The 11,988-nt window shown below is 49.2% G+C and overlaps 1 protein-coding gene across 1 annotated transcript in view; it reads left to right on the top strand.

The window, feature by feature from the left end:
* The window catches only part of EXOC6B (exocyst complex component 6B), a 254,020-nt gene that overhangs the window by 80,752 nt on the left and 161,280 nt on the right, over positions 1-11,988 (top strand). Inside the window, exons 4-5 of the mRNA XM_031064544.1 lie at positions 275-451; positions 6,338-6,406. Of these exons, the coding sequence (XP_030920404.1) occupies positions 275-451; positions 6,338-6,406 (246 nt within the window). The remainder of the gene's footprint in view (positions 1-274; positions 452-6,337; positions 6,407-11,988) is intronic.

Below are 11,988 nucleotides of genomic sequence, written 5' to 3'. Positions count from 1 at the left end.
GGCTGCAGCTGGGCCGTAAACGGATCAATGTGGCAGCACGGGGACCGGGGCGCTGGGATTTGGAAAGAGTCAGGAGTGTGTTTGGATTGTTGCATAATCCCTGGCCTGCTTTGCAAATGGATCTGGGAATATCTGGCTCGGGGGGAAAGGCGACGTGTCGGAATTCCGCCGAGCGCGTGGCGCCTCCGGCCTCCTTTGTCCCCGTTCAGGGCTGGCTGCTCCTCGTGCCTGAAAACCAAGTTAAATCCCAGGTGGAATCTGTGTTTGCTCCTAGGCGCAGCAGCAGAGGAACCTGGACAACATCGTGTCCCAGCAGCCCAGGATTGGCGGGGGGAAGAAATCCAAGAAGGAGTTCAGCGCCAGCTCCGAGCTGGAGGTGAAGAACACCAGCCCCATGTCGGAGCAGGATTCAGGGATCCTGGATGTGGAGGATGAGGATGAGGAGGAAGAGGTAAACACCAAACTGGGCGCTGTGCGGTGCCTGTGGTGTCTCAAGGGGTTTGCTCCTTGCTCATGGGGGAGTCCTGAAGGTGCAGAAGAGGCTGGAGAACGTGGGATGTGTCTCAAAATTTGGTTATTTTGTGGTTTTCTCCCTATTCCCATTACTGGGCTCAGCAGAGAGGCCAAGGATTGGGAACTGCCCACGCCAGTCTGTCCCAGCACCTTGGTGCTGCTGGAGAACATCCATCCCTCATGGAAACATTGCTCCATAACCCAAATTTTGGCCTTTTCCTTTGTCCTGGTTTGTCTTTGGATAAGGGGTTGTGTCAGGATGAGAGGTGGAAACTTGAATTCCTTCATGTGCTCCCTTCTTCCCTTCCCTTCCTGCTGCAGCTTCCTGGGACCTGACAGAGGGGTTTGGGAACCTCATAACCTGGGGGTGGTGTTGGTTTTTCCTTCCTCCCAGTGCTGGTTCACCTGGGATTTGGGATATTTCCCATGGATTGAGCCTCGTGTCTCAGGAAAGGCAGCTCAGAGATCCAGACCTGCAGTGCAGGACCTGGGGGATTGAGCCTTTGGATGTGTCCATCATTCCTTGGGGTGCAGCCGTGTCCTGGACCTTCTGGGAAGTTCTGTCTGCCCCTCTGGATGGTTTTTCCTGTTTGTTGAAACCTCTTTTGTCAGGAAAATGATGTTTTCAGCTGCAGCCAGTCCCTGGGCTGGGGGGTGTCGGTCACCCTGACCATGACAGCAGACAGGGAGGGGACCAAGGACAGGCTGGACATTTGAAGTTGGGGTTGTTTGAGTGGTTCTGGGCTTTGTTCTCTCCCTGCGAATCCATTCCCTCCTTTCCATGGCTGCTGTGCATCCAGAGCAGAGCCAGGTCACACCTTCCTCCATGGGGATGGGATTGTGGACTCAGCCCTGAGCCCTCCTGGGCCTGCTCTGGGACCCTCTGGGTGGGCTCCACATTCCTACATCAGCATGGAATGAGGCCCCGGAGCTGCTGCAGGGCTGGAGCCAGGCTGGGAGAGCTGGGAATGTTCCCCTGGAGAAGGGAAAACTCCAGGGAATCCTCAGAGTGCCTGGAGGGGCTCCAGGAGAGCTGGAGAGGGACTGGGGACAAGGCCTGCAGGGACAGGAGCCAGGGAATGGCTCCCACTGGGAAAGGGGAGATTGGGCTGGCATCTTGGCAAGGAATTCCTGGCTGGGCTGGAATTCCCAGATTTGCTGGGGCTGCCCCTGGATCCCTGGCAGTGCCCAAGGCCAGGCTGGATCCACCTGGGACAGTGGGAGGTGTCCCTGCCCATGGATGGGGTGGATGGGATGAGTTTGAGGTCCCTTCCCACCCAAGCCATTCCATGATTCCATGGTTCTGGCCTGTCCCAGGCAGGTGAGCCCCATCTCTGGGTGTGCTGGCTCTTTGGTGGCCTCACAGGGGGTGACCCTGCAGTGGCGATGGGCAGGAGGGGCTGTCCCCAGCCCAGTCCCTGTCCCTGGATGGGCAGTGGCCGCTCTCCATGGTGATGAACAGCGGGGGAGGAGGGGCAGCAGCCATGGGACCCCTGGGTGCACCTGGCCAGGTGTCCTGGAGGAGATGCCATAGGGAATATGCCATGGAGGTGCCCCCATAGAGGAGCCCCCATGGAGGAGATCCTGTGATGGAGCCCCCATGGAGGAGATCCCATGGAGGAGATGCCATGGATGAGCCCTGTGGAAGAGATCCCATGGAGGAGATCCCATGGATGAGATGCCATGGAGGACATCCCATGGAGGAGATGCCATGGAGGAGCCCCCATGGAGGAGATCCCATGGAGGAGATGCCATGGAGGAGATCCCATGGGGAGTATCCCACAGAGAATATCCCATGGAGGAGACCACGTGGAGGAGATCGAATGGAGGAGATCCCTTGGAACAGCCCCCATGGTGGAGATCCCATGGAGGAGATGACATGGAGGAGCCCCCATGGAGATCCCATGGGGAATATCCCCTGGAGGAAATCCCATAGAGCAGTTCCCATGGAGGAGACCCCATGGAGGAAATCCCATGGGGAATATCCATGGAGGAAATCCCATGGGAAATAGCCCATGGAAGAGATCCCATGGAGGAGATCCCATGGGGAATACCTCATGGAGGAGATCCTATGGAGGAGCCCCCATGGACGAGATCCCATGCAGAATATCTCATGGAGAATATCCCATGGAGGAGATGCCATGGAGAATATCCCATGAGGAATATCCCCTGGAGGAGATCCCATGGAGCAGTTCCCATGGAGGAGACCCCATGGAGGAAATCCCATGGGGAATAGCCCATGGAGGAGATGCCATGGAGGAGCCCCATGAGGAGATCCCATGGAGGAGAGAAAAGCGAGCAGTCTGTTCCTGATCAGCTTTGAGTTCCCTGTGTTCCTTCCTCGTAGAATCAGGGAATCTCCTGAATGGAAGGGGATCCACAGGGATCACCCATCCAACCCCAGGCTGTGCCCAGACCCCCCAGAATCCCACCCTGGGCATCCCTGGAGCTCTGTCCCAGCGCTCCTGGAGCTCTGGCAGCCTCGGGGCCGTGCCCATTCCCTGGGAGCCTGGGCAGTGCCAGCAGCCTCTGGATGAGGAACCTTTCCCTAAAATCCAGCTCTGGAACAGCTCCAGGCATTCCCTGTCCCTGGGTCACCAGAGTGAATCCTCCTGGGGATTTGCTCTTTTTGGAAAGAAAATTATTGATTTATCGGCCAAAAAAATCTGTCAAGTGGAGATGGAGCTATTCCAGTTTTGGACTCTACATGACAAGAGAGACCTGGAGGGGCTGGAGCGTGCCCAGGGAAGCGACTGGGGCTGGGAAGGGGCTGCAGAATCCCTGAGGAGCTGGGAAGGGGCTCAGCCTGGAGCACAGGAGGCTCAGGGGGGACTCTGAGCTCTCCCCGGAGCCTTCCCTTCTCCAGGTGAACATTCCCAGCTCTGGCTCCAGCTCCCTGATGTCCCCTGGGCTCTCTCCAGCAGCTTCAGATCCTTTTCCTGAGGACTCCAAAGCTGGATTGGAGCGGAGCCGTGGCTGGGGGCAGCAGTGGAGTTTCAGGGACAATTCCTGGAGTGTCACCTGCAGTCCCCCTCTGCTCCGTGCCCTGTCCTGGAGCCCTGTGTGTTCTGGGTCCTGTGCCGTGTCCCTGTGCCCCAGCTCCTCCACGGGTTCCCATCAGTGGGACTCTGGGATGGTGCCCACATCCCGGATTTGGCTCCTCTGGAATTCCTGGTGTTCCAGTCTGGGGGGTTTTCACCCGCACCGAGGGGCAGAACCTGTGCTCGTGTCCTGCTTTTACCCCGGAACCCACCAAGGGTCCAAGGTCCGAACCCTCCGATCCCAAATTAACCCTCACATCCCAAATTAACCCTCACATCCCAAATTAACTCTTCTATCCCAAATTAACCCTCCTATTCCAAATTAACCCTTCTATCCCAAATTAAGCCTCCTATCCCAAACTGACCCTTGCATCCCAAATTAACCCCTCCTGTCCTAAATTAACCCTTCTATCCCAAATTAACCCTTCTATCCCAAATTAACCCTTCTATCCCAAATTAACCCTTCTATCCCAAATTAAGCCTCCTATCCCAAACTAACCCTTCTATCCCAAGTTAACCCTTGCATCCCAAATTAATCCTCCTGTCCCAAATTAACCCTTCTATCCCAAATCAACCCTTCTATCCCAAATTAACCCTTCTATCCCAAATTAACCCTTCTATCCCAAATTAACCCTTCTATCCCAAATTAACCCTTGCATCCCAAACTAACCCTTCTATCCCAAGTTAACCCTTGCATCCCAAATTAATCCTCCTGTCCCAAATTAATCCTTCTATCCCAAGTTAACCCTTGCATCCCACATTAACCCTCCTGTCCCACATTAACCCTTCTATCCCAAATTAACCCTCCTGTCCCACATTAACCCTTCTATCCCAAATGAACCCTTCTATCCCAAATTAACCCTCCTGTCCCACATTAACCCTTCTATCCCAAATTAACCCTTCTATCCAAAATTAATCCTCCTGTCCCAAATTAACCCTTCTATCCAAAATTAATCCTCCTGTCCCAAATTAACCCTTCTATCCAAAATTAATCCTCCTGTCCCAAATGAACCCTTCTATCCCAAATTAACTCTCATATCCCAAATGAACCCTTCTATCCCAAATTAACTCTCTCACACCAAATTATCCAAACCCAGAGCAAATCCTCCCTAAACCCTGAGCCATCCCTGTGCTGGTGGCAGCCAGGGCTGCGGTTTCCATGGCAAACTGGCCTTGCAGGGGTTAAATGTGCTGCAGGGATTGTTTAACCCCACATGCAGGAGGGATTTGGGTGTTTCCAGAGCCCTGCCCCGCTCCCGGCGCTGGGAACGTGCCTGCTGCAGGATTTGGGAATGAGATTGGGAGGTTGATGTTGTGTGGACTGGGAAATTTTGGGATAAGATGAATAAATCCTTTGTTCTGGAAATCAAGGGGAGTAAAAGCCAGGATTGGGCAGGAGGGGGTGTCAGGGGAGCCATCAGTCCTGGCCTGGGGCAGCCCGAGCTCCCGCGGCATCGGCACGTCCCAAAATTCGGGGATTTATGGATTGTTGGGAGCGCTGGCAGTGCAGCTCTGGCTCAGGACATGCAGGCACTTCTTCAGCGCTGAACTCAGGGAATTTTGAGATGTGTCTGGATATTGAAATAGCAGATAACCACCCGAACTTGTGAATGTGAGGCAGGGTCACTGTGTGATGTGTTAATCCAGCCAGAGGGAGAATTTCGCGGAGTCATGGAATGGCTTGGGATGGAAGGGACCTTAAAAATCATCAATTCCACCCAATCCATGGGCAGGGACAGCTCCCACTGTCCCAGGTGGATCCAGCCTGGCCTTGGGCACTGCCAGGGATCCAGGGGCAGCCCCAGCAAATCTGGGAATTCCAGCCCAGCCAGGAATTCCTTGCCAAGAAGGAATTCCCGAGAAGGAATTCTTTTACTCCAGTTCCACGTCACAGAGGAGTTTATCCCACCAAATCCCATCCCATTGCAGCTCTGCCATGGCCAGGGACACTGCCACCATCCCAGGCTGCAGATCTGATTTTTTCTTTTTAATTACACTGACCTAGATGTGATTTTTTTAATAGTTTTGTTCACCTAAATTTGATTTCTTAGAGGGGCATTAATTTATATGAGATTTTTTTAAGAGTTGAACTCACCTAAATGTGGTTTTTCAGAGTGGAATTTATTTCTATTTTAAGTTTTAAGAGTTATATTCACCTAAATGTGATTTTTTTGAGTGATAAACTTATTTAAATGTGATTTTATTTAGGATTTCAGAAGTCTCTCAGTGATATTTTAGAGTTCCGCGTACCCATATTTAAATTTTTTGCAGTTCTACTTATTTATAAATGAAATTTTTATGACTTGCACTCACCTAGATGAGATTTTTTTAGAGTGATACTTATTTAAATTTGATTTTTTTATAGTTTCATTCACCTAAATGTGATTTTTTTAGAGTGATAAACTTATTTAACTGTGGGGTTTGTTTAGGATTTCAGTTGTCTGGCTGTGATATTTTAGAGTTCCACGTACCCATATTTAAATTTTTTGCCATTCTACTTATTTATAAATGAAATTTTTATGACTTGCACTCACCTAGATGGGATTTTTTAGAGTGGTGCTTATTTAAATTTGATTTTTTAAAATAGTTTAAATCACCTAAATGTGATTTTTTGGGGTGACAAATTTATTTAAATGTGATTTTTTTTTTAGGGTTTCACTTGTCTGTCTGTGATATTTTAGTGCTCCGCTTACCCATAATTAAATTTCTTGCAGTTTTGCTTCCTCGCCTGTGGATTTTTGGTGAGTTTCCCGTGTTTTTCATGGATTTTCTCCCCGTTTCAGGTGCCTGGAGCGCAGGATTTGGTGGATTTCTCCCCGGTCTATCGATGCCTCCACATCTACTCCGTCCTGGTGAGTGAATCCGGGATTTTCCTGCTTTGGGGAATTCCGTGGATCTGCCCCTCCCTCCTTCATCCTGGGATGAGCGTCCCCGAGGGAGGGAAAAATCCAGGGATGGATGGATGGATTTGGGGAAAATCTCTGGAATTCCTTCATGCAGGGCACGGAAATGCAAAGGGAATTTCCTCCTGCTGTCCCAAATCCGGAATTTTTACTGTGTTTATATTTCTTGGTTCTTGGGTTTTCCTCCAAGAATTCCTCTTTGGATGCAGGAATTTCGTTATTCCATGAAAATGGAGGGAGTTTTGGGCAGGAATTGGTTGGATTCTTGATACCATTATCCCCGAGAATTCTCTGGATTCAAGAACTTCATTTTTCCATCAAAATAGGAGACATTTGGGCAGGAATTGGTTGGATTCTGATGCTGTTTTTCCAAGGAAAATGAATTATTCTGTGGGAATGGGAGAAATTTGGGCAGGAATTGGTTGGATTCTGATTCCATTTTTTCGAAGAATTCTTTGGATCCATTAACTTCATTATTCCATCGAAATTGGAGAAATTTGGGCAGGGATTGGTTGGGTTCTGACATTGTTTTCTCCAAGAATTCCTCTTTGGATGTAGGGATTCCATTATTCCTTGGCAATGGAAGAGTTTTGGGGAGGAATTGGTTGGAATCTGATGCTGTTTGCTCCAAGGAAAATGAATTATTCTGTGGGAGTGGGAGAATTTTGGGCAGGAATTGCTTGGATTCTCTGATTCCATTATCTCTGAGAATTTTTTGGATTCCTTAACTTCACTATTCCATCGAAATAGGAGAGTTTGGGGAGGAATTGGTTGGATTCTGATGCAGTTGTCTCCACCAATTCCTCTGTGGATCCAGTAGTTCCATTATTCCTTGGAAATGGAGGAATTTTTGGGAGGAATTGTTTCCTCCAAGAATTCTTTGGATCCATTAACTTCATTATGCCATTGAAATAGTAGAAATTTGGGCAGGAATTGGTTGGATTCTGACATTGTCTTCTCCAAGAATTCCTCTTTGGATGCAGGAATTTCGTTATTCCATGGGAATTGGCAAAATTTGGGCAGGAATTGGTTGGATTCTGATGCTGTTTTCTCCAAGAATTCCTCTTTGGATGCAATAATTTCATTTCTCAGTGAAAATGGGAGAGTTTGGGGCTGGAATTGGTTGGATTCTGACACCATTTTCTCCAAGAATACTTTGGATCCATTAACTTCATTATTCTATTGAAATGGGAGAATTTTGGGAAGGAATTGGTTGGATTCTGACACCATTTTCTCCAAGAATACTTTGGATCCATTAACTTCATTATTCTATTGAAATGGGAGAATTTTGGGAAGGAATTGGTTGGATTCTGACACCATTTTCTCCAAGAATACTTTGGATCCATTAACTTCATTATTCTATTGAAATGGGAGAATTTTGGGAAGGAATTGGTTGGATTCTGACACCATTTTCTCCAAGAATACTTTGGATCCATTAACTTCATTATTCTATTGAAATGGGAGAATTTTGGGAAGGAATTGGTTGGATTCTGACACCATTTTCTCCAAGAATTCTTTGGATTCATTAACTTTGTTATTGCCTGGAAATGGGAGAGTTTTAGGGTGGAATTGGTTGGATTCTGATGCTGTTTCCTCCAAGAATTCCTCTTTGGATGCAGCAATTCTGTTATTCTGTGGGAATGAGAGAATTTTGGGCAGGAATTGGTCGGATTCTCTGGTACCATTTTCTCCAAGGATCCTTTGCATTCAGTAACTTCGTTATTCTGTACAAATGGAGGAGTTTTGGGGGAGAAATTGTTTGGATTCTGATGCTGTTTTCTGCAGGAATACCTTTTTTGGATGCAGCAATTTTGTTAATCCCTGAAAAACGGGAGAGTTTTGGGCAGGAACTGGTCAGATCCCGATGCTGTTTTCTCCAAGAATTGTTCTTTAGCCACAGTCATTTCATGTTCCATGGAAAAGGAGGAGTTTTGGGCAGGAATTCCTCAGAAATGGATCATTCGCTGCACCCTGGAGGCCTTCCCTGCCCTGCCAGCTCTGTCTGACAGGAGCAGCTTTGCTGCCATCCCCAAATCCACCCCTTGCCCGCATCACTCGGAGATTCCTGAGGGAAAAATTCCCACAGATTGTGCCAGGAGTTCGTTTTTTGGCTCAAAACGGCTCCTTGGAGCTGCCCCAGAGAGCTCCTGTTTCCACGGGCTGGCTCCTGGGAATTCTGAGGACGTTGATCTTTTAAAATAATTGATTTGTAAGAAAGTCAGATAAGAAACCTTTGGAGCTCATCATCCAACTTTGAATTAGGAATTTTTGGGATGCTTCCAAGCCTTAAATCTCCCGATCCAAGGAACCTGTGGAGCCTCATCTTTTTTTAGGGTCATTTGGAGCTCACCCTCCAACTTTGAATTTCAGGGATGTTTCTGGGATCATCCAAGCCCTGAATCTGCCATTCCAAGGAACCTGTGGCGTCTCTTCACTTTTCCTAAGCCTTTGGAGCTCTCTCTCCAACTCTGAGTTTCAGGGTTGCATCCAAGCCTTCAATGTCCCATTCCAAGGAACTTGTGGAGTCTCTTCCCTTTTCCTGGGCCTTTGGAGCTCTCTCTCCAACCTTTAATTTCAGGGATGCTTCCCAGCATTGACTGTGCATTCCACAGAACCTGTGGAGCCTCATCCCTTTTTAGGGACCTTTGGAACTCATCCTCCAACTTCCCATTTTAGGGATGCTTCCAGGAGCATCCAAGCCCTGAATCTGCCATTCCAAGGAACCTGCATCCCTTTCCCAAGGCCTTAGGAGCTCACCCTCCAAATTTTAATTTTGGGGATACATCCAAGCCTTGAATCTCCTGATCCAAGGAACCTGTGGAGTCTCATCCCTTTCTAGGGACATTTGGAGCTCATCCTCCAACTTTGAGTTTCAGGGTTGCATCCAGGCCTTCAATGTCCCATTCCAACGAACTTGTGGAGTCTCATCTCTTTTCTGAGGCCTTAGGAGCTCACCCTCCAAATTTTAATTTTGGGGATGCATCTGAGCCTTGAATCTCCTGAGCCAAAGAACCTGTGGAGCCTCATCCCTTTTTAGGGACATTTGGAGTTCGTCCTCCAACCCTGAATTTTTGGGATGCTTCCAGCAGCATCCAAGCCTTCAATGTCCCATTCCAAGGAACTTGTGGAGTCTCTTCCCTTTTCCTGGGCCTTTGGAGCTCTCTCTCCAACCTTCAATTTCAGGGATGCTTCCAAGCCTTAACTGTGCATTCCACAGAACCTGTGGAGTCCCTTCCCTTTTTAAGGGTCCTTTGGAACTCATGCTCCAACTCTGGATTTCAGCTTCCAGCAGCATCCAGGCCTTGATTTTGCCATTCCAAGGAACCTGCATCCCTTTCCCAGGGCCTTAGGAACTCACCCTCCAAATTTTAATTTTGGGGATGCATCTGAGCCTTGAATCTCCTGATCCAAGGAACCTGTGGAGCCTCATCCCTTTTTAGGGACCTTTGGAACTCATCCTCCAACTTCCCATTTTAGGGATGCTTCCAGGAGCATCCAAGCCCTGAATCTGCCATTCCAAGGAACCTGCATCCCTTTTCCAGGGCCATTGGAGCCCAGGAGCTGTTCTGGGGCTCTTCCCCTGTGGTTGGGCAACCCAGATCCCGGGCAGGAGATGAAAGGAGCTCTGTGTTGCCAGCTCTCCTCCCTTCCCAGCCTGGAGAGGGAATTGTTTCCCAGTTCCCGGCGTCCCCAGCGATCCACACGGGTTTATGAAGGAAAGGAACTGTCAGAAGCCCCGTTCCTATGAAACATCTTGTTGTGCCCCTCGTCTGTTCATAATTAGGTCATTTGGCCGCGTTGCCGTGAGATTTTCTTGGAATGAGAAGTTCCCCTCCCCGAAATGTGTGGCTGTGTTTGTCTTGGAGGAAAATCCCAGCGCTCCAGGCGGAGCTGGGAGCTGGAGCAGGAGTTTGGTAATTGGGAATTAGGAGGGAGCTGAAAGGGTGGGAGGGGCTGAGAGTGCCACTTTGTTTGGGGAAACTTCAGGGAGAAACATGGATCATGGAGACGGGATTGGGAATCCTGTTGGAGGGGCTGCCAGGCCTTGGTTTGACATGAGGGTGTGGGTTTGATGTGGATTTGATATGGATTTGATATGGATTTAATATGGATTTGATGTGGGTTTAATATGAGTTTAATATGGGTTTATTATGGACAAATAATTTGGATTTAATATGGACTAAATTTGGATTTAATACGGATTTAATTTGGATTTAATACGGGTTTAATTTGGATTTAATACGGATTTAATTTGGATTTATTATGGATTTGCTGGTGTGATTGTCCACAAAGGTGTTCTGAGGAGGGTCAGCAGCTTCTGCTGCTGGATGGGGCAGTTTTAAACTCTCCAAATGGTTGCATTCCATGGATTTCAAGGCCAAGACACGGAATTGCTTTGCCTCACATAACAGAAACGGGTTTGTCTCTGCACTGGGGATTTTTGTTTTCATTCTAATCAGAACAAGGGATTGATCCTCAGAAATGTGACAGGGAAGCAGCAGATCCAAGAGGTGGATCTGGGTGGGATTGTCTCCTTCTGGAGGTGGGAATGGTGCAGGGGATGGGTGCTGGTGTCCCTACAAGGGACAGGGGAACGTGGGATGGGATGAGAGGGAGCAGCCAGGGGAGGGTTAGGTCGGATATTGCAGAAATTCCTTCATGGAGAGGCTTTCCCAGCTGTCCCAGTCTCTGCAGGGCCGTGGCCCTTGTGATGCCTTGGGAAGGCTGCCCTGGATACAGGCTGGACTGGACTGGACTGAGCTAAAGAATAAAGCAGGGATTTATTCAAAGGATCTCCTCCATGGATCCACCTCGGGCGGCACAAGAGCCCAGCCAGGGCTGCACCCAAGATGGACCAAAATGGTCCCAAAATGAACCCAAAGTGAACCAAAATGGAACCAAAATGAACCCAAAGTGAACTAAAATGGTCCCAAAATGAACCCAAAGTGAACCAAAATGGTCCCAAAATGAACCCAAGGTGAACCACAATGGTCCCAAAATGAACCCAAGGTGGACCAAAATGGCCCCAAAATGCACGGCCGGGCACGGGGTCTGTCCCTGGGATCAGTTCTGCTCCATTTGCACCTTGCAGTTCATTGTCCCATTGCAGCTTTAGCCCCTGCAGTCCCACCCTGCTTGTTTTTCTCTCTCCAGCCCACGGTGTTTGTGCTCCTGGGCTGAGATTTGGGTCATTTGTCCTTGGTGCCCAGCTGGAGCAGGAATTGTTTTGTCTCCATCCCCTCATATGGAGCTCAGACCCACACACTAAAGCAGCACAGAATGTGAAAAATATGAAACTTAAAACCTGAGGCATCACTTGGGGACACAGGACAGCGCTGGGGATGGTTGGATCCAGTCCCTGAGGATTTTTCCAACCTCAGGGATTCCGTGGAGAGGTTCAAGCAGGGCAGAGGTCCAGTGCCAGCAGCTCTGTCCCCACCCTGAGCTGGGACCAGCCCCTGCTCCCGCTCCTGTCCCTGCTCCCATTCCTGTCCCTGCTCCCATTCCTGTCCCTGCTCCCCCTCCTGTCC

Source organism: Geospiza fortis, unplaced genomic scaffold, assembly GCF_000277835.1.
Source record: "Geospiza fortis unplaced genomic scaffold, GeoFor_1.0 scaffold576, whole genome shotgun sequence".
Classification (NCBI taxonomy): Eukaryota; Metazoa; Chordata; class Aves; order Passeriformes; family Thraupidae; genus Geospiza; species Geospiza fortis.
This window is presented reverse-complemented; position numbering and strand designations above follow the sequence as displayed.